This window comes from Prionailurus bengalensis, chromosome A1 (genome assembly GCF_016509475.1).
Source record: "Prionailurus bengalensis isolate Pbe53 chromosome A1, Fcat_Pben_1.1_paternal_pri, whole genome shotgun sequence".
NCBI lineage: Eukaryota > Metazoa > Chordata > Mammalia > Carnivora > Felidae > Prionailurus > Prionailurus bengalensis.
The window spans coordinates 211,193,590-211,219,027 of NC_057343.1; the positions used below are offsets into that span (position 1 = coordinate 211,193,590).

The window sequence follows — 25,438 nt, forward strand, 5'->3', positions numbered from 1 at the left end:
CTGCTTTCGACGTGACACCTCCCAACTGTTCTGGCGCCCGGGAACAGGCCACACAGAGCTGGTCATTGTTGCCCCAGCTCGGGGGACCACCCGGGTGGGAGCTGAGGCTGCGAGCCCGCGGCGGAGGCCGGATGATTGACAGCAGCCTCGGGTCAAGTGCCCAGAGGCGGCCCGGAAGGAGGGCTCCCGGCCCCCAACCCCCCCCTTCCTCCACCCACCCCTTCCTCCACCCCCCCTCCTTCCTCCACCCCCCCCTCCTTCCTCCACCCCCCCCTCCCCACCGCCCTGCAGGACGCTCCTCACTCGGCTCCCAAGGAAATGAACCCTTCCTCTAACCTCCGTTCAGACCCACGCAATTAGCAGCACGAAAATCCCTGTTTTCGACGTGGTGCCTATGAATAAAGACAACAAAAAAGGATTTTACTTGGAGAGTGAGACTTTTTTAACTTGGGAAAGGGAATCCTGCTTGGGGCAAGACAGTGGTGCTGAAAGGATAAATATGAGAAAGGGAACACACAGACCCCCCCCCCCCCCCAGCTTCTCAAAGTGTAGGATTTAAAAACTTTGTTAGAAATGTATTTACTTATCAGAAACATTTTTAAGAAGTTCACCTGAAAAATGTCCAGTTGTATTGTGAACAGATCTGTGACGACCACGCCTAACGATCTATGTTTTCCTTCCCCATCATCTTCTGCATCCCCACCCCACCCCGCCCCCCAAAACAGACCATACAGCCACACCTTGACCGAGCTGCTATGTCTCCACAGACCTCCCACAGGAGGATGACCAGCTTCTCAGGCTTGCACTCTGGAAAGGGTGCAAAACCCAGCTTAGACTGCAGAAGTGAGAAAAAGCCTGGTGATTGCAGCAGGAAGCATTTCCTAGTACTGGATTGATCTTTTGTGGCACTTCCCTGAATGCTTCTGTGCCCAGAATGTCCTCACACATGTCCAGATATGGGTCCCCTCAAGGTGGCCAGCGCTGGTTTGGTTCCCTCCGGCTGTGAACCTCCCCAATCAGCTATGTGAATACCACAGATGCCTTGAAATAAGTTAGGATGTATTATTGATCAAACGCTGATTTGTAAATTTTTTGGTCAAAAGAGGCTTCAGAGAAACAGATGGAAATTAAAGTTTCTACCCCAGAAAAAAGAAAATGCACAAAGCCTTCCCTACAATTTCAAGGGCTATGCAAACCCACTGAGGTCTTCACATGGAAACCCATGACCCAAGGGTTTCCAGACCCTACTTAAGAGCCTCTCCTCTGACTGTTACCTACAGGTAGAGGGTCACATTTAAGAGTCTCCAGACACAACTTCAACCTGGGCATTCCATAATACTGTCTGCCAATTTTTTTTTTTTTTTTATTAAAAAGCCCGAGGGGGAAAATGCAGTAGTCCACAAGTTGTTCTTTATGAAAAGAAGGGTTTACTAGCACGGGGGCTGCTTCTGAAACATCCCTTGAGATCTTATTCAGCTCTTTTCACAAATGGCAGCAGTAATCACATAGATAAATCTACCTAATTTGAAGGCCAGGCAGGAAATTACTTTTTGGGGAGAATCAACGGTGGCATTACACTTTTCTAATCCCCACGTGGAAATGATTCAATTTCTCTGAGAAATTTATGTGGACAAGTAAGGGCGGGCTGTTACTGCAAAGTGCTTCCCTCACCAAGCCTAGTTCTAGGACTTGGGCGGGAGAGCAGGCGTCCTTCCTCATTTTCTTGTGACTGGCTCCCCCAGCTGGTCCTCCCAAGCTTTTGCCTAGTAAAAACCTACAGAGATCTGGAGGGGATCCCTTCCCCGGCATTGCCCTGAGCTTACTGCAATACTTCCATGAATGGGAACTTTATGGGAATAACAACAACATACAAAATTATAATGTAAAACTATTTTTTTTTCTTTATTGAAAATACATCTACAAAGTAATGTTTCTCAGTCCACACAGGGTGCATGTTATATGCAGAGCCTGTGATGGGCTGGCGAGAGGATCGTCCTAGAGGATTTACTTTCCATAAGAAATGGTTAGTATTAAAAAAAAAGATCACACGGCGTAACAGAATTAATTTGACATGATTAATTTTTGCTCTACTGGTGTCGTGAGACGACAGCCACGTACATTAACTTTCAGAGTGTATCTCCCAAATAAGGCCTCGGCATTAAATGGTTATTCCACCACAGCCTAACGTTAACTTTTGTACACACGTGATGCTCACGATCTCTAGAAAAAATGTCTCTAACTGTATATCAGAGGGTGTATGTCTAGATATCCAGTCTGTTAGCATAATTAAACCCATTCTTCACCATTTTCGGTCAGAGACTCAAACACAGCTGGTATTGTCTGACAGTTCCCACTTCGTGTCTTTGACTGAATGAATACTCCTTAGAGGGTAAAAAATTAATCTCCTCTAAACCTGGGAGCTGCCTCGCCTGAAACTAATGCCCCTGCGTTTTTTTTCTTGGAACCCCATTGACCGTGTCTTTATACTGATTCATCTTCTACCATTTCTCTCAGGGACACAAACAAAATAAAACCAAACCCCACTCTGGCCGAAGGGTTTGAATGACTTGGTATGTGGAATTCTTACACAAAGAAATATCTTGTTTCTCTTATTCTAAGAACTTCTGATTCAAATAAGAGACCACCCACCCAGCTCACGGACCTCTATTAGAGAGAGAGCTCATTCATTTGACTTCTTTATATATAAGAAGTGACCTCATATTTTCATATGCGGACCTCCTTGGGGGATGATTTTGAACTGAGGAGACAAAGTGTTTCAGGTTAAAAAAAAAAACCTCTCCTTTTAAATTCTTCCTTAAAGATCATCTATAAATCTTGGTGTCTCAAAATCGCCTGTGTAACGTCAACCATGCTCCGTTCTTTCCTACCTGGCTCTTTAGTGTTCCGTAGTAAGACTATGAGCATGCCTGCTGGTTGCTAGTCTTACATTTTACTTCCTAAAAGTCCATAGTCAGTTGAGGAGTGGTGGGAGACATCCTGCCCAGAGAAGTCCCTTCGGTTTGGGAAGAATAGGAAAGAAGGGCCTATTTCCCGTACTGGGAAGGACCGAGCAGACTTTCGTGAATAATTCCGCTCCCGAAATGGCCTCCAGCCTGGTGACTTGCATGACTGATATTCTGGCCACAGGACCTGGTTAAACCGCACAGCCATCCGTCCCCTACTTAGAAATGTTCATTCCTAGTAAACGTCCTTTCTGAAAGTCCCATGGTCCATGGAATCATACCTGCTTGGGACAGGATGTTCCAAGGACAAATAGAGGGGAGGCTCTTCGTGATGTCACAGGATGTTTGGGCTAGAAGAGACCATAAAGGCATCTGGGGGAACTCATTTGATTTTACGGATGAGAACACTGAGGCCTAGAGAGAGGAGATGTAACGTGCCCATGGCCACATGGAAATTTCACTTTTCTGTGCTTCCTCACAGGTGCACTAGGTGAGTATTCATATTGTCTTGCTATTAATAAAATCAAAACACAAATCGGCAGAGAAAGGGGAACAAACCCTTCTACTGTCCCATTTGATAACCGATTGTGGTTTATCAAGTTGTTTTGTTTTGATACTAAAACTGAATTGTATTCTGAAGGATTTTTAAACTTTGTAGGTTGATATAAAAGCATGTTTTAGCCTACTATTTGTTTGACTCTCTACCTTATAAAAGAACCACATTTACAGTATTGTGTGCCACATAAACTTGTAAGATCTGATCCGACTCGCAAAATCCTCCCTTGTTTTTGGATGAATACTTCCCAATCCTATCAGTGTATTATGCAGGACAAGGGAGGTAAGGGGCTTACTGGACAGAATGAGTTGTAACGAGATGGAAACATTTCACAATGGTTTGCAAACACCTGCTGCTCAAGAAAACATTTGTGTGTTAGTCTACATCTTGGTTTCACTGTCCATGGGTTTCTCACTTTCGCTTTCCTGGGCAATCAGTTGATAGGGTTTCTTCATTTCATTCTCTTCGATGACCGAGTTACCCATTTCTACGTCTCGGTTCTTCAGTTCGTGTCTTGACAAGTGCTCCACAATGCCGGCTCCAAGAGAATCTCCCAGCACGTTGGTGGTGGTGCGTAGGCGGTCCCTGGGGGTGTGGGTGTGGGGGAGGAAAAACGGGGCTCCTGTGAACATCATGTGATCTCAGCTCATACTGTGAACCGGCTGCTAAGTCTTTAGAGGCATCTTTTTAAAATTCTGCTTGGTGTATCCACCAATTGCAGCATCACATAATACACATAATATTTATAATAGTTACTAAAAGTTATAAGGATATATAGATTACCAATCTTCAGTTACTAGTTCCAGTCCTAACAGTGGGTAATGACCCTTCCCTTTCTCCTTTTATTTAAAATTTCTCGTTGCCTCTCTTTCCTACAATTCACCTTCCTTTAAATCCGCGGTTCTCAAAGTGTGATCCAGAGACCCCTGGGGGTGCCTGTGGTCAAAACGATTTTATTTTATTTTTTAATGTTAATTTATTTTTGAGAGAGACAGAGGGGAGAGCACGAACAGGGAGGGGCAGAGAGAGAGAGGGGGACAGAGGATCCGAAAACAGGCTCTGCGCTGACAGCAGTGAGCCCGATTTGGGGCTCGAACTCACCCACCATGAAATCATGACCTGAGCCTACCCAGATGCTTAACCAACTGAGCCACCCAGATGCCCCAAAACTATTTTTGTGATAATGCTAGATGTTATTTGCCCTTTTTTGTTCTCATTTTTCATAAAGCCTCGTGGGGTTTTGTAAAGACTACAACATAACACAAAAGATACCACAACAGATTCAATGCAGAAGCAGTTAGGAGACCCCAGCTGTCTTGCATTAAGCCAGACACTAAGGAGATTTCCAAAAATAAAATAAAAGGGCATCATTCTTTTCCCAAAATTTTTAGTTTGGTAAATGACATTTTTTTGCAAAAATATTATGTTAAGATGTAATGAATTTATTATAACCTTTAAATGAATTTAGCACTTAAAAATGTCTGTTTTCGGGGCGCCTGGGGGGCTCAGTCAGTTAAGCATCCAACTTCAGCTCAGGTCATGATCTCATGGTCTATGACTTCAAGCCCCGAGTCAGGCTCTGTGCGGACAGCTCAGGGCCTGGAGGCTGCTTTGGATTCTATGTCTCCCTCTCTTTCCGTGCCTCCTCTGCTCGCACTCTGTCTCTCTCTCAAAAATAAAATAAAAGCATAAAAAAATTAAAAAACTGTCTGTTTTCCTAATATGATAAATATTGATAGAATCCATATAGATAAAAACTTTTGGGATCCTCAGTAGTTTTTAAGTATAAAGGGGTCCTGAGGCTAAAAGCTTTGAGAATCACAGTTTTACACTATAAAAGTCCTCAAGGAGTTGAGTGCCAACCGTGGGCCCAACAGTGGGCTGAATGCTTTCCGTGCATCATTGCAGTTAATCCTCGCAGCCCCAGGGGGTGGTGGATGGCATTATCATCTCCATTTTATAGAGGTGGAAACTGGGGTGGCTGGTGAGGCTGCCCAATGTCACACCGGGCTGGGATGCAAACAGATCCAAGTGACTGTGGGACTCATGCTCTCAACTGCCTACCCTGCTGCCACCTATCGTGCCTTGAGCACACCCGTCAGCTCCTTGTGACCCTTCTAGTGAAGACAACATACAGTTGACTCCAGCATCTACTGTGTCCTTCTAGGCATTGGCTTTGGGCAGCCTGTGAAAAGATGTTTTTGCAATGGAAAGGGAATTTATGAGAGAAAAGAGGCAGATAATGTCAGCTGGAAGGGTGAGGGGAACATGAGAGAGGGCTGGGCCCCCCAAATTAGGGTCTGAGGGGATGGGGGGTGCCTTTTCCCCAGAGCCAAAAGTCATTTCTGCTTCACTAGTTCTCCCACTGCACGGCTGCCCCTCTCCCCGCTGGGTTCGGATGCGCACATCTGTGCTGCATTACGCCATTGGAATGGGAAGCACAAGGAAAAGGGCCTGAGCCAGTGTGTGGGGCCTGTAGTTCTGTTCTCACCACCACGGGGACGTGTTGTGCAATTCAGAAAATGCCTTGCTGATTTATGTCGGCTTTCAGACAGCCGGTTTCCCAATCGCCGGATGGCTTTATGGAGTGAGAAGTGTAGTTGCCAGATGTGCCCCCTGGGCTGATAAGGGAGCGAGAGCGCTTGGTGTCTGGGACTTGGCCTCCAGATAAGGGCAGGGACCAGGCGGTGAGGACAATGCAATTACACGCCAAGCTGCCCCTGCTCTTGGAGCCCTTTTGGCGGGAGTGCCCAGCTGCCAGGTTCCTTAGGAAGACAGAGGGGGTCCCTGCGACAGCAAGCCGGGAGGCAGTCGGAGCATACTCACAGAAACCAGTCCACGGCGATGATGAGCCTGATGTCGTCGGTGGGCAGGCCCACGGATGTCAGCACGATGACCATAGTGACCAGGCCCGCCTGAGGAATCCCAGCTGCCCCGATACTGGCGGCTGTGGCTGTGATGCTGTTAAAAGAATTCCCCAAACGTAAAACATTTGTACACATCTCCCCAAATGATAGGCCCTGGAAAAACCATGCACAGCGGCGATGTCTGACTTGCCAGGTTAACAGAAGAGGACGTGCTTTAGAAACCTTTAGATGAGAGTGTAAAAAACCCACGGAGCTAACAATAATGTTAACCAGTATTTATGAAGAGGTTCTTTTTTAAAAATTTTTATTTTATTTTTAACGTTTATTTATTTTTGAGACAGAGAGAGACAGAGCATGAACGGGGAGGGTCAGAGAGAGAGGGAGTCACAGAATCCCAAGCAGGCTCCAGGCTCCGAGCTGTCAGCACAGAGCCCGACGCGGGGCTTGAACTCACAGATGGTGAGATCATGACCTGAGCCGAAGTCGGACGCTTAACCGACTGAGCCACCCAGGTGCCCCAACTACAGCCATTTTTAAATGAAGAAATAGGTAGTTATGTACTTTTGCACATACCTGAAAATATTTTCCAAGGTCTAAAAGACTGCATAGTTACAATAACAATTTGTTTCCAATAATTCTGTCCAAGTAGAGGATTGTAAAGTTACTGAACTTGTAAGGTTAATGTGGTCAGAAAAACAAATCAAAGTTATTAATGCAAAAGCAAATGATTTATGAACAAAGTTCTGTATGACTATAAATATTTTTTATGGAGGCAGTGTAGACCTGATTTGTAAGGCATACAACCTGTCTAGGACTCTGTTAAATACCTATTTGATTCAGGCTGATGTGACACTGTGGAAAATGTTTTATAAATAGTAAAGTATTACCTAGATATAAAGTGGAATTAATGAAGCAGTACGTCTGTGGAGGAGACTATATGGTTCCCTCATACTGTCCCTCTTCTGTGGTACTAGAGTATTTAGTTGGTAAATGGCTGTTCAGAATGAAGACTACGTTTCCCAGCCTCCCTTGGAGCTTAAGTTCTGGCCAATGAAATATGGATGAAAGTGACCAAGTACCTTGCACGCTATGCCCTCCTCCTCTTCCCAGTGGCTAAGATTTGGAGGTGATGATAAGCCATCCTGGACCATTTGGATGAGGGTGACACCCCAGAGACGATGGAAACGACACCCCAGTCCCTTACACTGTAAAACACCTACCAGCCTTGAGGGCTTTGTGGAACAGAGCTGTTCCACATGAGGAAAAAATGCAGTTCTGTCTTGAAGTCACTCATTGTTATTATTATTTTTTTACTCTGTCACATGCAACTGAACCTTTGTTTATAACTCAGGGATTTTCAACCAGTATACCAGAGTATGCCCAAGAATAGGTTATGGTGACCTGAGATACTGACTCCCAGTCCCAGTGTGGTCAGACTGTGCTCAGGCCTCCCAGAACCCCCAGGCCACTCACTTCTGGCCATGATCGGCCTCATTTTTTAATCATCACGCATCCTACGGCTATTATTATTTTCCAGTAACTCAAAACATATATATGGAGTCTAACATAACTTATTTCCAAATAGACATATGTGTGCACACACACAAAAGGTGGGGGAATTGAGAGATTGAAAACAGACTAAAATGACATAAAAACCAAATGCAAGCCATAGATATGGATTATATTGTGGTCTAGGGGAAAAAGCTACACAAGATATTTTTGGGGCAACTGGGGAAATTTGGGTACAGAGTGGGTATTCTGGAAGTATTTTAAAGATTCCTACTACTGTGGTTATGTAGAAAATGACTCTTATTCTCAGGAGACCTATGTTGGACTCTGTATATGTGAAATTTAATGAAGGCAGAGAAAGAGGCAAAAAATGGTAAAATGTTAATTGTTGGATTTGGGTAGATGTCTGTCATCATTTTATTTCAACTTTCCCATTTGTAAGATAGTTTTTATAATGAAAAGTGCAAAAACTATTTTGATATCCAAAATAAATTGCTGATAATAATTCACACACACACGCATACACACACACACACACACACACACACACACTGAAGAGGAGGGTCTGCTCTGGATTTGAGTCTCTCTTGCAGTCACTTATTGGTCTGTTGTGCATAACTGACTGTCAATGAGTAAAAATGGGGGGTTACAATCACATATGCACGTGGATATGCATGGGCTAGTGCCAGAAGAATATAAAAGAAATTAGCAAGCCACAGTGGTTGCCTCTGGAGAAGGAAACTAAAAAATTAGGGGAAGGTGTGGGAAGGAAAATTACCTTTCACCAGATACCTCAAATGTAATAGTTAAAAAATAGTCCACGGAAATAAAATTCTCAATCTATTTGTCCATGTGGCCTCTCCTCTATTTTATAGTGCCTAAAAATTAACCCAAGAGAAAATGTTAATCCAGTTTTTCAAGTGTATTTTTTTAATACTGTCAGTAAAAGCTAATGCATTTTAATGCTATTTAAAACTGAAGTATAATCTAACATTTTTTTTTCAACGTTTATTTATTTTTGGGACAGAGAGAGACAGAGCATGAACAGGCGAGGGGCAGAGAGAGAGGGAGACACAGAATCGGAAGCAGGCTCCAGGCTCCGAGCCATCAGCCCAGAGCCCGAGGCGGGGCTCGAACTCACGGACCGCGAGATCGTGACCTGGCTGAAGTCGGACGCTTAACCGACTGCGCCACCCAGGCGCCCCTAATCTAACATTTTTAAAAAAGAAATATCCATACTATGTATTCTGTAGATTTTATTTTTATTTTTTTAAATTTTTTTTATTAAAAAAATTTTTTTTTAATGTTTTGATTTATTTTTGGGAGAGAGAGAGAGAGATAGAATGAGACTGAGCATGAGGAGGGGAGGGGCAGAGAGAGAGGTAGACACAGAATCCAAAGCAGGATCCAGGTTCTGAGCTGTCAGCACAGAGCCCGACGTGGGGCTTGAACTCACGGACCGTGAGATCATGACCTGACCTGAAGTCGGCCACTTAACCCACGGAGCCAACCAGGCACCCCATATTCTGTAGATTTTAAAAGAGTTAGATGTTTTATCGATGGTACATTGATAAATAAATCAATCCAGTGGCAAGCAGTATGCATGGTATGATTCCATTAATTACAAAAAAAGTGTGTGTGTGTGTGTGTGTGTGTGTGTGTCTAGGCACTAGAAATGGTTTTTGTACCCCAAACATTAACAGTGGTCACCTATGGAAAGATGGGGGGGTGATAGTGGCAGGTAAGTTACACTTCTTACTATCTACATTTCTATATTATTAGAATTTCATTATTAATAAATGTGTACATCTGTAATTTAAAAAAACTAATAAAAATATCTAAATATCAAAAGTAAAGCTATTGCCACAAACCCCAACCTCCGGTTTATGTATGATCTGCTTTCCAATAAGTTTCTTTATCCAATCCCTGATCACCGTCTCATCACGTAAAGTCATTCTTAAGCAAATGTTGTGTAGAACTTTCCTCATACCTGATTGTAATAATCTGTCCAAAGTTCAGCTCAAAGTTGTTAACTTGAGCGATGAAAATGGCAGCCAAAGCCTCATAGAGTGCAGTCCCATCCATGTTAATGGTTGCCCCCACTGGGAGCACAAATCTGGTGACTCGTTTGTCCACACCATTGTTCTCTTCCAAGCACTTGAAGGTGATGGGTAGGGTAGCAGAACTGAGAATGGTTAAAAAAAAAAAAAAAAAAAAAAAAAAAAAAGGTGTGTCAGCTGATCGTCCAGATGGTTTAGACCATGACCCTGTGTTTGGTACTCTGGACAGAGTTCCTTCCTCTCCCATGTCCTAATTTAAAGGGAACTAAGTCAGCACTTGTATAAATAGGGGATTAGGGTTAGCAACAGTGTGGGTCCCCTCACTGGGTTATTTGCAGCTCTCCTGCTCCTGGGTTCTTCTGTGAGGCATCACTTGTGATTATCCCCTATCCTCATGGCCTGTGCCGAGTGACTCTGCCATCTTTCCCTCAGGCAAAGGTCAACTGGAAGAGAGAGATGACAGTGGGCAGGAAGGGAATAGCTGATACGTTTGTCTCCCCAAAGGAGAGCCAACCATTCCCTCAATCCCAACTAGGTCTGATTAGCACCTGAGTGAAAAGGCCAATTCATATGCCTGGAAGTGTAAAACCCAGAACCGCACCCCCTGCCCCCCGCCTGCCTCCCAGGGTTCTGGATTAAAGTTAAGTTTGAGCTACATTTCTTGATAGGAATAAGCCACACATATATCCATACATACCTGGACGAGGTTCCTAGAGCTGTGATGAGTGCCTGCAGCAACCCTCCAATAAAAACCCAAGGGTTTTTCCGAGTTACCAAGAAGTAGAGGAGGGGCAGGACAATGACCGCGTGAATGAGCAGGCCGACGATGACCGTCACTGTGTACATGGCAAGCTGCCCCCCAATCACTCCCATGTCTTCCATCTCAACAATTTTCCCTGCAATCAGGAAGAGGATGCCCAGAGGGGCGTACCTATGTAGAAGCAACATACGCACAGTCGGAAGCCTGATCTCCAATGAGCTATTCCAAAGAAACTACCACGTGACAAGAAAACGTGAGGGTTATTTCCACACTTTTTGTGCCCAGGAGACTATTAGAACTTGCAGAAACTGTGAACTTCTTTTCTTTAAAATTTATTTATTTTTGAGGGGGGGGGGGGAGACATGGCATGAGTGGGGGAGGGGCAGAGAGAGAGAGAGGGAGACACAGAATCAAAAGCAGGCTCCAGGCTCTGAGCTGTCAGCACGGAGCTGGATGTGGGGCTCCAACTCATGGACCAGGAGATCAGGACCTGAGCTGAAATTGGATGCTCAAATGACTGAGCCACCCAGGCGCCCCTTTTCTTTTCTTTTTTAAATATAAATTTAACTATAAATAGCGCATAATCAGGCTTTCCTCTCAGAATTTCGCTAGGCCACAATTTTTTTTTTCTCCTTAGCCTATGATAAAAGACAGGTACAGAGGTTTTGTGGGGTTTTTATTTATTTATTTATTTAGTTTTTTTTTTTTTCACCTCTTTTTCTAGATCATTCTCCTTTCACCTCATCTGAGTCACTTTTGCGGTCCTCAGATGCCACCCAACTCCCCCTGCCTTTTGTTCTCTTTCTAAGTACCCTGCACAGCCAGAATCCACTGAACCAATATCCAGACTTTGGGAGGGTTTCCCACATCAGAGCCTGCGTTCCAACTTAAAGCAAGACACACAATGCCACTTCAGTGTTTTAGATTTGCAGTCATCTCTCTTAATCAAAGTCCGTTTTGTTACTTTTCCCCCATATTACATACCACTTACACTATCACTCAGTATTAGTCTTCAAATCAGCTTTTAAATAAATTTACTGAGTAAATTTCATGTTATAGTGACAATGGAAAACTAGTACCATTTCCCACAGATCGAAGGCAACCATATAATCAATCCAAAGCTATTCAAATTAACAATGTGTATGCAGGTACCGCCACGATCAGGTTACAGATGTTCTAGTTAAGTAATTGTCACCCACCCGCTGCTACTGACATTTGTGATCTTCCCCTGTAGCCTGGCAAGAATGAACAAATGAGACACAAAACAACTTGTATGTATAGCAACCCCTGTTGCATCAAGATCCCTCTGCCCTGCTTTCAACTCCCCTTGATGTATGCAGTGAACTACGCCCAAACTCACGTTACCAAAAACAGAGGGGCCAATCACCCTGAAGGAGAAGGGTCTGCTGAGAACTGTGGAGGTCTTATTTCAAGTTGAAAAATACAATGCTTCTTTTAAACGTCCTTTAAAAACACAGGCCAGGAAATTATAAGAGTACCTGTTTTCAGAAATGTAATAACTCAAGGCTGAATGTGCAGGCAAATGTACAGCTAGAAAAGCTACATGTGAGGTTCATTCAGCAGCCTTGAATGGGCTTCTTTCATAAAAGAGGTGAAAGGTGGAGGCATTTTCATAATATGAAGATAAATGTCCACTTTCAGCTCTGCCAGGATTTCAAAGGAGGGGCCCCAGGATTTCAATCAAGGGCTCCTGTGGAGACCACATTCTGATTAGTCTTCGTGCCCAAGTTCACATCCACCTCATACAAGCTCCTGAAAAATGGATTTCTCTGGGATTTGGAGGCAATAAAGACAAAGGATATTTTTAATCATGTTGGCGAGGGCTTTTCTTAGAAATGGATGCCTCCGTCCCTCCAGTGCCAAGAAGGAGTCTGGATTAAAAATAAAGGCCAAAGGGAAAGTAACCCCTACATGAGGCCTAAACCAATCAAACGGTTCTCTCCCAGCTGGCGAGAATTTACTTTCCAAGGTCAATGTTGCTTTGCAGATTTAGTGTTTTCATTTGTACCCTACTCTCAACTTTATTTGAAGGAAGTTTTGTTATAAACTGTGGATTGGCATTCTATAATGCTTCCCATGAGTCCTTCAGGCGGTCCACCAAATTGCCATTTGATGTCTCTTTCTTAGGGCTGAAACAGAGGAGAGGCAATCTTACTTTTTCTGAAGGTCAAGGGGCCTCTATGTTTGCTTTTCCCTCCACTGGGAATGCTCTTCCCCTGGCACTTTGAATGGCTAGCTTCTCCTAGTCAGTCAGATCTTAGCAACAAAGTCACCTCCTTAGAGGCTTTTGTGCACCATCCAAACCACCCAAGGCAAATTTTATGCTTCTTCCCCAGTTGCCTTTTATCATATCAGATCACACAAAAGAAAATCTGCTGTTTTATTTATTTTTTCACAGTATTTGTTACTAAAGCACATGGTGGATTTGTGTGTTTATTTTCTATGTCACTTAAAAGAATATAAGCTCTAGGACATCCTCGTCTATTTTCTTCATTGCTATGTCCAGAGTACCTGGCATTATATGCTTGGCATATAGTAGACACTTAATGAACATATATTGAATAGATATAGACTAAATAGATATAAAATGAAGGAATGAGGAATGGGATCCCATCAGCACCAGAGTGAAGAAGTAGACACCTTTCAAAAACAAGGAAGCAAACTTATTAAGAGAGGCTTGCAGACAGGTTCAAGGCCACTACAGGCCCAGAAAATCATTGATTTTCTTGTGTTTACCCACGTGGAATTGTTGCAATTGGCTATCCTGCCTGGTGGCATCTTCCTCACTACAGAACACATGTTGATGGTAATAAGCATCTGGATACAGCATATGTAGCCAATGGAAATACGTACCACATTATCACTGCTACCAATCTCATGATGGCTTCGTTAAGAGAATCAAAGAACTCTCTCAGGGCTTGCCCCTGCTCTTTCATGTTTCCAATCACAAATCCAAAGCACATGGAGAAGACAACTAGTCCAAGGGCATTGACGCCATTCACAGACCCTGGAACTGGGACCAGCTCCTCTGTGATCCTTGTAAGAGTCTCCATGGCCTCCGACACATTGTTTATCACGGCGCTCACAAGTGTTTCATTGGACTGGATGGGCACTTTAAAGCTTCTCTTCTCATAGTTGGTTTTAAACTTTAAAAGAAAAGGCACAACAGGGATTAAAGGTGATTTTTGTTTTCTGTTTTTAACTTTTCTGTTGTCCAAATTTTCTATAATCATATACAATACCTTGCATTCAGAGAATAGTGTTATAGAAGGTATCTATCATCTATCCATCTAATCTGTGACGAACCCCTACCAGTTCCTCAGCACAGACAGACACACACGCACTCAACTATAAAGCATATCTTAACAGGAAAGAGGTATCTGGCTGAAGACGTTGAAGTAGGGTTGTTGTTTTTTTTTTTTTTGAAACCCTAATAAAATGACTATAATGGGCTTTTAAGAACTATAAATCCAAACATTCACAATAGTCCCTTTACTGTCTATAGGATCATGCTATGGGATCATGGACAAATCACTGAACATCCTTCAGCTCATGTTCTGCAGCTGTGAAACAGAAAGAACTGTGGTGGTTCTACCTCACAGGGTAGAACAAATTGAACAGAACAAATTCTGATCAAATTGAGCAGAATATATGAGAACATCTTGTAAATTTTAAAGTACTACACTACTATTGGTTAATGGTGCTCAATAACAAAACCCTTTAGGGACTAGACTTAGCTGGGGATTTCATTGAATAGTAAAAATTTTAAATCCCATGTGCACCCCAATGTTTATAGCAGCATTATTTACAATAGCCAAATTATAAAAGCAGCCCATGTGACTGTTTACTGATGAATGGATAAAGAAGATGTGGGGTACATATATACAATGGAGTATTACTCAACCATAAAAAGAATGAAATCTTGCTATTTGCAACAACATGGATGGAGCTAGAGGGTATAATGCTAGGTGACATAAGTCAGTCAGAGAAAGACAAATACCATATTATTTTATTCATATGTGGAATTTAAGAAACAAAATAAATGAACAAAGGGAAAAGAGAGAGAGAGAGAAACCAAGAGACAGACTCTTAACTATGGAGAAGAAACTGGTGGTTACCAGAGGGGAGGTAGGTGGGAGGATGGATTAAATAGGTGATGGGAATTAAAGAGAGAATTTATCATGATGAGCATTGAATAATGTATAGAATTGTTGAATCACTATATTGTATACCTGAAACTAATAAACACTGTATGTTAACTAAACTGGAATTAACTTAAAAACTTAACAAAATTTAAAACAATTTAAAAATTCCCCAACAAAGGTCTTCTAGGCACTTCTTTTTTTTTTTTTTTAATTTTTTTTTTTCAACGTTTATTTATTTTTGGGACAGAGAGAGACAGAGCATGAACGGGGGAGGGGCAGAGAGAGAGGGAGACACAGAATCGGAAACAGGCTCCAGGCTCTGAGCCATCAGCCCAGAGCCCGAGGCGGGGCTCGAACTCACGGACCGCGAGATCGTGACCTGGCTGAAGTCGGACGCTTAACCGACTGCGCCACCCAGGCGCCCCTAGGCACTTCTGATAATATTATTCTTAAGAATAGATGTTTCATTAATAGCTGAGGATGACAACCTAACTCTCAGGTCAATAAAGGAACTTCTCTTCGTATTCAAGATCTGGTGTTTTCCCAATAGCTTCTGCATAGATGCCCCAGACAGAAGATGTGAACATATGATTGTGACCATATAAAACAATTAAGCCCATCCATCTATGATTTTAATGAGAGCAGAATTCCTGGCCTTTGTGTTGATGGTAGTCAAGGATCAGGGAGAGTAATAATGTAAGGATGTTGACTGGTTCTCACAGCTGTACATGAAGTGCTGGGCCATTTCTCTACCAAGAGTGAATGGGAGACTTTTTTGTCCAATAGGAAACCACTATTCTCAAACAAGGATGGCCAGCTGTCAATACTGGGGACACATCTCTGAACAACCAGTGATACTGCTTGTAATTCTAAGTAACAAAGAAACTGGCCCTTTTTGGTGTCCTATTCCTGTCAACTCTCAAATCTCTATTTCATCAGGATGCCTATGCATTTTATGGATTGTCTAGGGTAGATTTCCAATCCTGGTTAGCCTTTCCTAAGCCTCCAAGTCTTTCCCCTTAGACCCAGTTTGTAGCCTACAGAAATAGCAACCTCGTTTGCATTCTGGCCTAAGACAAATAGATCTGGGAAGATACTTTTGCTTCCCTTTCAAAATCCTGTAAATGCAATCCCAAACCAAATACAATAAATCTGCTTAAGTCTGCACTTTTCCTGGTGCTGCTAGAAATCAGCATTTTTGATGTTGTCCAGTGCCAGCTGACTAACTGGAATAGTCAGCCCCATGGTGCTGGGGTTGGCTTGTTGGATTGAAAGGGGTTTATTATTTATGGTTATTGTTGGTTTTGAATAAAGAAAGTTCGATTTGGGCTTCTTAAACTTTTTTTTTAAGAAAGGATTCTGTTTGAATCTTGCAGCGTGTGCACACATTACCTATTAAAAATAGTCAACAAAAATTTTAAAAAGTGGGGGGACAAAGGGTGACTTGTATGTGTAAAATTTAGTCCTCCACAAGGCTGGGGTTTTATTTTGTTTGTTTTATAGATAGGGTTAGGGAATTACAACTAGGGTCAAGTAACACCATCTGGAGAAATGTTTTGGAACTATTATTTAACCCAGAATGTCTAAGTGTTTTCCTTTTAATGTTTTGGGCCACAAAGCTTTTTTTATTCAGGTGAAGTTAGAATGAACTTTAATCCCTAGCAGCAAAGTATATTTGTATCCACAACACAGACAGCCAAGAACTGTTTGGATATGGGCAAAAAGGAAAAGGAACTGGACCTCACTATAGCCTCCAGGGAGGTGTCTCAAACCTTTCCAGGAAGCAGAATGTAGGAGCAGAAAGAGGATAGAATTTGGAGTCAGCACAGTAGGTTTGGATTCTGGATCTACCATTTATTACTTGTAAGATCTTGTGCCTATTAGACCATCCTGAATTATCATAGACGAGTTTCCTCATCAATGAAATGAAGACAATGATACCCATCATATTCATGTGAGGACTGAATATAACATTAGTGCTTGGCACATAGAATCCATAAGGCTCTTAGGAGACTTTAAGAAAACACAACCCATTCACTTTTTACATTAAACCCAGAAACTTGAATAATCTCTCTAATGTTTAAAGCAAATTGTAAATGTGTCTTCTACTAGAATTTGTTTGCTTGGTGGGCTTTTGTGTGTGGAATGTGGGGACAAGAAGAGGGAGGGAGTCTCCTGATTGGCCTTTTTAACAATTAACAGAGACTCGATGAGCTATTCGTATGCGACACATTTAGTACCTGGTAACTAATAAGCCTTTAGTAAGGTAAAGGGTAAGACCTCCCCACACCCTACAAATCCCCCAGAAAACCCTAGTGCTTTCCATCTGGTTGGCAAAAGAGTGTTTCTTACTGCAGAGAAATGGAAAAAAAAATAAAACAAAATGGATAAGGAGGTCCCACTCTGTTTGGTATGCCAAAGAGGAATTTCAAAAGCGAATTAGTGGCTATAGAGTGTTTACCTGTTTAAAGCAGGCTTCCACCAGATTTGGAGGGAACATATTCCTGCAAAGAAAATAATGGTCACTTGAAAAAGTTCTCAAATAATAAGTTTGTTTCTTAAACACTTTTCCATTGTGTCTAAGGTAAAGATTGTTTTGAACTAAGTAGCATATGGGAAAAAAAGAAAGGTGTTGGTGAATTTTATGTCTTGTAATGGGACATATGGTCATCCCTAAGTGGGGCCCATGTAGTTCATATTTTCCAGGGAAATCTCAAATTCAACTCCTCTGTCCTTTTGTCAGACAATGGGATTTTTCACTTCATCATTGTATCTTCAAATCCCGCTCCCAGGAAGAACCAAAGTGAGAATGGAAACAGCTTTGGCTACACATGTTCTGGTAAACTGAGGTATTATTGAATAGTGGCCATTTTGGTTTTGTGCCATGTGTCCAGGGACTGAATGTTCTGAATCATATGCCATGGTCAGACTGCTGAATTTTGTTCTCTACAGAGTCCTTCCAAAGGCCCTCTGGGGGATGGGATATTTACTCTGAATTACTGGAGCTTCTGAGGCTCCTTGGTAACCAACAGGGAGACGGCCCACAAAACTTAAACTTGTGGTACATGTGGCAAAGTTTGTCACTTTCTCAGAGCAGTGTTTGAGTTCATGGTAGAGTTCAAGGGACAACAATCTAGCCGGAGAGTCTCTAACCAGCTGTGTGACCTTGGCCAAGTCACTGCACCTATTCAGGTTTTAGTTGATTTATCTGTTGAAGAGGAGACTGGATTAAACTATCATTCGGACTCCAAGGTTGAAGACTGTGGGAGGAGACATGGCCCAGGCAGTTGCAGAGCCCGAGATCCCAGCAGTTGTGTGCTATCAAAGTCATATTTTAAGGTTAAAAACTCTAGTCCCTTTCTTCTTACTGCCTAGACCATCCTATTTGCTTTTCCTTCCTATCTACGCTCTGTGAGTCTGTTTTTATAAATCTTGATAGAAATGTGGGTTCGGGAGATTTCAGGAAAAATGCCCACGCCAAGTGACTGGGTGGGGATAGGTTAGTCATACACCTGCCTACCAGTGGGGCGGGCAAGGAGAGGCAGAAACACACAGCATTCAGATGGATCAACCAGAATTGAGATGACAAGATCCCAATTCTTTAAACAAGGAGTAGAAATTATACAGAAAGAGAATATAATAAAATACTCCTAACCTACCTAATGGTAAAGTTCATGAAAAAATGGTGAAAAGCCTTAATTAATTTTCTGAACTAAATAAAATCATAGCTATCAGGTAACAACTTGGTATAAAATAATGTTATATAGGATGGCTTCTTACCTTCAGATAATTGTGATTAACTCCTAGAAAGGGCTTTTAAGAAGAGGATCTATGGGGCTGGGTTGTTCTTACAAACAGATGGTACAAAGTCATTCATGGTAGAAATTCAGAAGTGCTGCTGAAGAGAGCCTTTGTTGCTCAAATCTCTGCTAAATCTACCTGCCACAGAGCCATCCCTTGAGATGGCATGTGAAATCAAGTCCCTAGGAAGACTTTCTTTCAGATGATCAACGGGCGACCCTTTGGGGTAGGCATCTAGGATTGGTAAACCAGTCACTTTGTAAGAAAGTTGTATAGTAGGGAGGAAAGGGCCAGGTTTGGGGAGGATAGGTTGGGAAGGCTACATGGTGGAGGAATGCCAAGCAGGTGGGAAATATAGAGGCCTGTGCTGGGGTATCTTCCATTTGTCTTTCTAGACCCACTCTCCATCCTGCTCTGTACTCTGGGAGTCTGGCCCCTTGGGTTGTAGCACGTGGGCTCTCTTGCCTTCCGGCTTCCTTTTGGGTTTGTACAGTGGGATGTGCCGACAGATGACAGGGTAGTGGGACATGGAAGTGGATATGCACATTCTTCAGCTCTCTCTTTGACAGGTTGGGCAGCAGTGCTCTCCCTCTAAATTAGAGCTATTATTCTTGTCACGGGGCCTTTTCCCAAGACCACAGCTCTTCCTGAATTCCTCCCTTTGCCCCTCAGAGCTGGGGTGGCAACAAAACACCTTCCTATTGCCTTCAGTCCCCTGGTGCCTTACCACCCCTTGTAGGCTCCCTTAACCCTGTCTGTACCTTTGCAAAGCCCTCTCAGGGATCCTTTTGAATATGCAATATGCTTCCAGCCAGGATCTGACTGATGCAAGCGAAGGTGTGTAGAGAGAACAAACAGGAAGGTGTCAGGATCAAACCTTGGTTTACTTCACAGTTCTGTGTGAGATGACTCTGCCATCAAGTCCCTTTCAAGAATCAGATAAGACTCATTTGCAATCGGTGTATGGTTTATATACAAAACAATGCCAAAGAAGCCACCCTTTAATCTTTTCTTGCTGCTCTGCCAAATCCTTTCTTCATAAATGGTATAAAAGGAAAACCTTAGAACAAGTATGACCAGATGATCTTTAATTAAAGTCCCTTCTGGACAGAAATTGTTGTGTATAATGGATGATGATACAGATGACAAATTCTAAATTAGAAGAGTCCAATCCACAGGCTATACTTGAACACAAGCTAACCTTAAACAGCAAAACTGGAAAAAAGTAGGGTAAGGCTTATTAATATTCCAAGGTAAGTGGCACAGCTGAAAGGAGAACCGAGGGATCAGAGAACAGAGTGATCAGTGATCAGTGACTCCTCAAAACAGGGCACTCAAAATCTATATCCTCTCTCTGTTCTTCTCACCTCTTTCCCATTAGATCAGAAAATAGAAATTTACTTTAATTTCTATTAGAAAGAAGTAAAGATGTGACCTTCATTGCAAAGCCCAGCAAGGCTGGTTCAGTTAGACACCTGTTTTGTGGTTTGATTAGCTCCCCCAAATGAGGGGTTGGGTGGTCAAAACATACCCAAAGGATGAGCTTGCAAAGACGTACCTGATCAGGTCCAGGAAGGCATCCGCAGCTGTCACTTGTACAATTTTGCCTTCTCTGTGCATATTTTCCTTTGTGCCTTTCCCGGGGTGGATGATGATGACAATGATTATGCCAATCACCACGGCAATGATGGTCGTAGTCATGTAATAGACTACAGCTCGCATTCCCATCTTCCCTGACGCCTTACTATCTAGGGCCGCCATTCCTGGTGAAGGCAAACAGAAGGAGATTTTCAGGAAGTCAGTCCAAGGAATTCTCCAGTGGAGGGTAATGGGAACAGTATTTCCTTCTATACCCCCCTGCCCTCATTCCACCCGGCAATGGGATTTTACATAAGTTATGAGAACTTGGCATCATTTTTAGTCAAGGCATCATAAAAGGTGAAAAAAAAAAGCACCATAGAATAGCTAGTCATCAGCTGTGTCAGCAAACACCTGATCACCCTTTTCTTGCCTCAAGAGTTGATTTCACATGGCTCTCTAATAATATGAAAAGGACCTTAAATTGTCTCCTATGTTATTACTGGATGGGGAGGCTATGAGTGTACATAGCGAGTAGCGTGTGTGTATCTGTAGATGAAGAGTTACTTAGAACAATTTTCTGGCAGGATAACTTGAGCATATTTCAACTTACTGTGGTGTCTCGCAAGGATTAACTGGCACTAAATATTCTTCCAAGAATTATTATTTTATATAAGTACTTGGGAGCTCTTTTTTGATGTCTTTATGCAAAATTGAAGCCATTATCCTGATCACCTACTAACTTAGCTTCAACTTGCATTTAAATTAGACATTATGTAATAAAGCCAAAGTTCTCAAACAGTTTCTCTGTGGTTTCATTTCATTTCATCTCATCAAAATTACAAAAAAAAAAAAAAATTTTTTTTATTTTGGTAGGGTTCTTCTCATGTTTCCACCTCATCCCCTGGGCATGGAGTACCTCATCTCATGTTAAACATCTTCACCCCCTTATTTTCAGGACATTCTTCCAAGTCTACCTCAGACGAGGTGTTATCCTAGGTAAAAAAGGAGGCGTGACTTTCAAGATTTCCCTTACTACTCTAGCAAATGGAACACATCTTAATGCCTCTTGGATGGAAAAAAATTGGAAATGATACAAACCCCTCAGAAGATTAGATTACAATAATATGAGCTCTTCTGTTTCATTAGCTATTTCCCCACTTTTCTTCTTTCTTTCCCCTCCTGAATCGCACTAAAACTCTACAATCCAATTATAGTACAATCCAATTATAATGAATTGGGACTATTTTCTTTACTATTTAAAATTGTGTTTTTATAAATTGTATTAAAAGGTTATACTGTATCCCAATGATCAGTATCAGATTCTAATAGTGGTTCAATCTTTAGGTAGTGACCCTGTTCATACCAACATATTTAGAGTAAGGTAAAGTATTGGAAAAAATAGTATCCACAGTTGCCAGATAACTGGCTGGGTTTGCCCCAAAAAACATGATAGAATGGTAATGAGCTGATGTGGGAATTGAGGCCAGAGCTTTCAATTTATAATTTCATTTGTATTTGAACCCTGTCGTTCATAATAAACACTTATTATTATGCTTATGATACGTTCTTATTTTTAACAACAACCTGTAACACAGATTTAAAACACTTAAGTGACTGTCTCATGTCTTAGTTAACAACAAATAAAATGGAGTGGGAGTGTAAATAATCTTCCTGTACTTTCTGCCTCTGAGAAAACCACTTGCAGCTCCCACAAACAACAAGGCCAACTTTGGCTTTAATGCATGAATTTAACTTCTCCTCCCCATGCATTTCAAGAAACCCAGGGCTGAGTATCCATTTATTGGGATGATGCCACTTCAACACTTTCACCAACCTTCAAAATGGGCCAATCTGTTCTCAAAGTGTCCCGTCCCACCATTTTCATCCTCAGGTCTGAATCACATCTCAAATATTTTGGCTTCCTGTGCCTGAAATAATTTCTCTCAGAAGGGGCCTGCTCTCTTGCCCATTATAGCCTGAGCTTGTCACCACTGAAGCCTGAAATTCTTCTGCAGCAAGTGGTGTGGGCACAATAGGCCGGATATCTCTGCTAGGGGGTACCAGGCAGCAGTATTTTCTTCCTCTGAGATGCTTTCTTTCCCTCTTGCCTTCTATTCTGTAGTGCTGTTCCGTTCTCACGCCAACGCTTCTCTGACGTTCCTGCCCACTATTCCCGACCTATAGCTATTCAGAGAGAGCGCTAAGTGGTCAAGGCAGAGCACTGGAAACCAAAGTGGCAAACAAAGGAGGGGGCTTAAATCTCCCTCCCTCCCACCATGGGGTAGGGGTTGAAGTTATCCCGGAATCCACAGCTACAAGGCTATCAACTCAAAGAAATGAGTATTATTTATAGGATTTTTTTAAAATTTAAAAATGAAAACCAATATAAAAGTATTTTCTCCATACTTTTAAATTCTGAAATAGCTGAAGACAACCACCAAGGCATTTTTTTAGCAGTGAGCCCAGAAGGAGAATCCACAGTCAAATGAGAGGCCTCACCCATCTCTGTATATTGGCCCTTTTCCTTTGAAAGAGGATAAAGCAACAGCTGCTATTATTTCAGCCAAGGAAAGAGGGTTGTGTATGTGTTGGGGTGAGGGGAGTGTCTTCATTAGCTGATTCTCCAGGTAGGTCCTTTCCCAAAAGGGGGCTTGGCCTTCCCACCTCTGCCCCTGGTCCTCCATCTCCTCCTCACCACCCACCAGCCCTGACCATTCCCCTTCCCCTGAGACAGGCTTGTAAAACTAAAGGGGACTGGGGACAAGGCCACACACCGTCAGGAGGGCAAAAGCAGGACGGATGTGGACAGTGTGCCACACGCAGGGAATAGCCCCGATACTGGTGGAACCAGGAAAATGGAGGGCGAGCTCTGGAAGACAAAACCCAATATGGGCAGTGTCACTCTTTCTCTCCCTTACCCAAACTCTGTGACCATCTCTGTCCCCCAGCCTCCTGAAATCTGAGACAAAGCTCTACATCAGAGACTATACACACATGTCAGATCATCTGGGGGCAAGGGTAAAGTACTAAATCACTTTGTAGAAAAGGAAACTCTGGCAGGAAGTGCCCTACATGTTTGGAAAGGGAAAGTTTTAACTGAACCTTGTCACTTCAAAATATGTGGAAGTAAAAGGCACCAGGGCAAGGGAGACAGGAGGTCACTCGGGTATGTAGGTACTGATGGGACTGTGTTACAACAACTATGCGTTTGTCTAAACATACATTTGAGAAACACATTCCTGAGCAAGTAGTAAAGATAATGATCTCAACTGGTCTCTTTTTCTTCATTAGAGCTGGGTTTAGCTAAACCAGACCCATTCAAGACATCTTTACATCTTTATTACGAATGGCAATTCTGCCATCAGAATTGAGACCTTCTTGAAATCCAAGAAATACTATATCGTACAATTGCTACAAGCACCATGGCTGGTCTTCTTATGATAAAGACGTGTTTGTTATGTTTATATGCTTTATATATTTTGAATTAACTTTGGTGCTAGTTCACTAACTTACCACAAAACCCCACCTCCAATCAATGGCAGATATTCATCAAATTTCATGTCAACTCTATGTTGTAGATGTCGTTGATATCATTCCGAAGGTAAAGATACAGGAGGTCAGAGAAGTTAAGTAACTTGTCCAGTGTTGCATAGCTAGTAAATGGCAGTGGCAGAATTCGAACCCACACTCCCAAGGGATCACTCTTTCCACTATACCTCTCTTCTTATGGACAAGCGAGGAGTCACCCACATTTCATTTGCTTGTTATCCATGCTAGCTTTCTCTAACTCTCTTGCATCTGGGTTCAATGTTGAGATGAGCCAACTGGCTGGAGGAAAATTCTGTGGAGGTAGGTAACTGTGGAGACACTCTGGCACGTTACTCGGCATTCCCTACCTTAAGAGGAAGTGGGTGACACTGGTCACGGAAGGACTAGCTAGAGAATTAATCAATTAGTACACATTTCTCACCATTCCTAGAAAAGCAGCCAAGAGCATGTTCTAATGGAATGTAAAGGGTCATGGATACTTGCTGGCTGTGGGTATGTGAATCCTTTTTTCCTTTCTAAAAACCGACCCATCAAGAATCAGCTATCAAGATAGCAATCCATTGATCATTTCTGCCTATTACATGTTCACCAATGAGGTAAGCATCTAAAAGGGATCAAACGAGGGGCTCCTGGGTGGCTCACTCAGTTGGGGGTCCTCCTCTTGATTTCAGCTCTGGTTGTGATATCACGGTTCAGTTCGTGAGTTTGAGCCCCGCACTGCACTCTGCACTGATGGCTCAGGGCCTGCTTGGGATTCTCTCTCACCTCTCTCTCTCTCTGCCCCTCCTCCTGCTCAAGCTCTCTCTCAAAATAAATAAATGAACACTTGAAAAAATAAAAGAGATCAAATAAGATGTTTTTTAGAATGTAGAAGATTAAGACTTTGCTTTAGATACCTGAGTATTTTAGGCAGCAGTCACTGTGAACAGAGAGGAAGGAAGAAAAGAGTTTCTTAGCAAATAGGTAAATACGCATTTACCTCTTTGTTTATAAAGACAGTCTTTTGGTAATCAGTTAACATTAACAAACATGCACCAAATTCATGGTTTTGGGGGATGGAGGAGGGAGGGAGTATTTCATAAATATGTATGTGGAACTCTATACGTCTATGTTGTAAATTAGATTTCTTTTGGTATATTATTTGGTATGACTTCTTGGATAAATGAAGTATGTATAAAGCCAAGTATAAAGGATAACATATAAATAATGTCAATTCTCAAGGCTCTATTATTTGCATGGATTTTATTCTCCCATCTGCTAAAAATCTGTGTCTTATCCATTCATGTGTCTTTTTATACTGCCCCCAATAACTCCTGTCTCTGCTTTTAAAAACTGAAATTTAAGGAAGAAGACTTCTGTGATGAATTGTCTTACTACTCATTCTCATGGTGTTTCATTGTTCTTCCAGGGCTGCTGGATCAGGCCCAGAAAGAACGGAAGAGGCTGGGGGATGGTAAGTGCTGATTCAGGAATATTGTCTGTTTCAGTTTTTATTTTATTTTAGATGCACTCCTTCTCCACAGTGGGCTTCTCAAATACTCATCTAATGAAAGCCGCCTGTTCTCCATCCTCCTAGAATTTCAAAATGGGCACACTTACAACAAGGAAACCAAGGATGAGCTCCAG

At 42.4% G+C, this 25,438-nt stretch overlaps 1 protein-coding gene across 1 annotated transcript in view; it reads right to left on the reverse strand.

Annotated features, from left to right (window-relative positions):
* Window positions 1-1,878: 1,878 nt before the first annotated feature.
* The window catches only part of SLC1A3 (solute carrier family 1 member 3), an 80,923-nt gene continuing 57,363 nt past the window's right edge, over window positions 1,879-25,438 (reverse strand). Inside the window, exons 4-10 of the mRNA XM_043599816.1 lie at window positions 20,241-20,445; window positions 17,343-17,385; window positions 13,590-13,882; window positions 10,653-10,886; window positions 9,886-10,080; window positions 6,346-6,480; window positions 1,879-4,104 (exon numbers count right to left, since the gene is read on the reverse strand). Of these exons, the coding sequence (XP_043455751.1) occupies window positions 3,900-4,104; window positions 6,346-6,480; window positions 9,886-10,080; window positions 10,653-10,886; window positions 13,590-13,882; window positions 17,343-17,385; window positions 20,241-20,445 (1,310 nt within the window). The 3' untranslated portion in view covers window positions 1,879-3,899. The remainder of the gene's footprint in view (window positions 4,105-6,345; window positions 6,481-9,885; window positions 10,081-10,652; window positions 10,887-13,589; window positions 13,883-17,342; window positions 17,386-20,240; window positions 20,446-25,438) is intronic.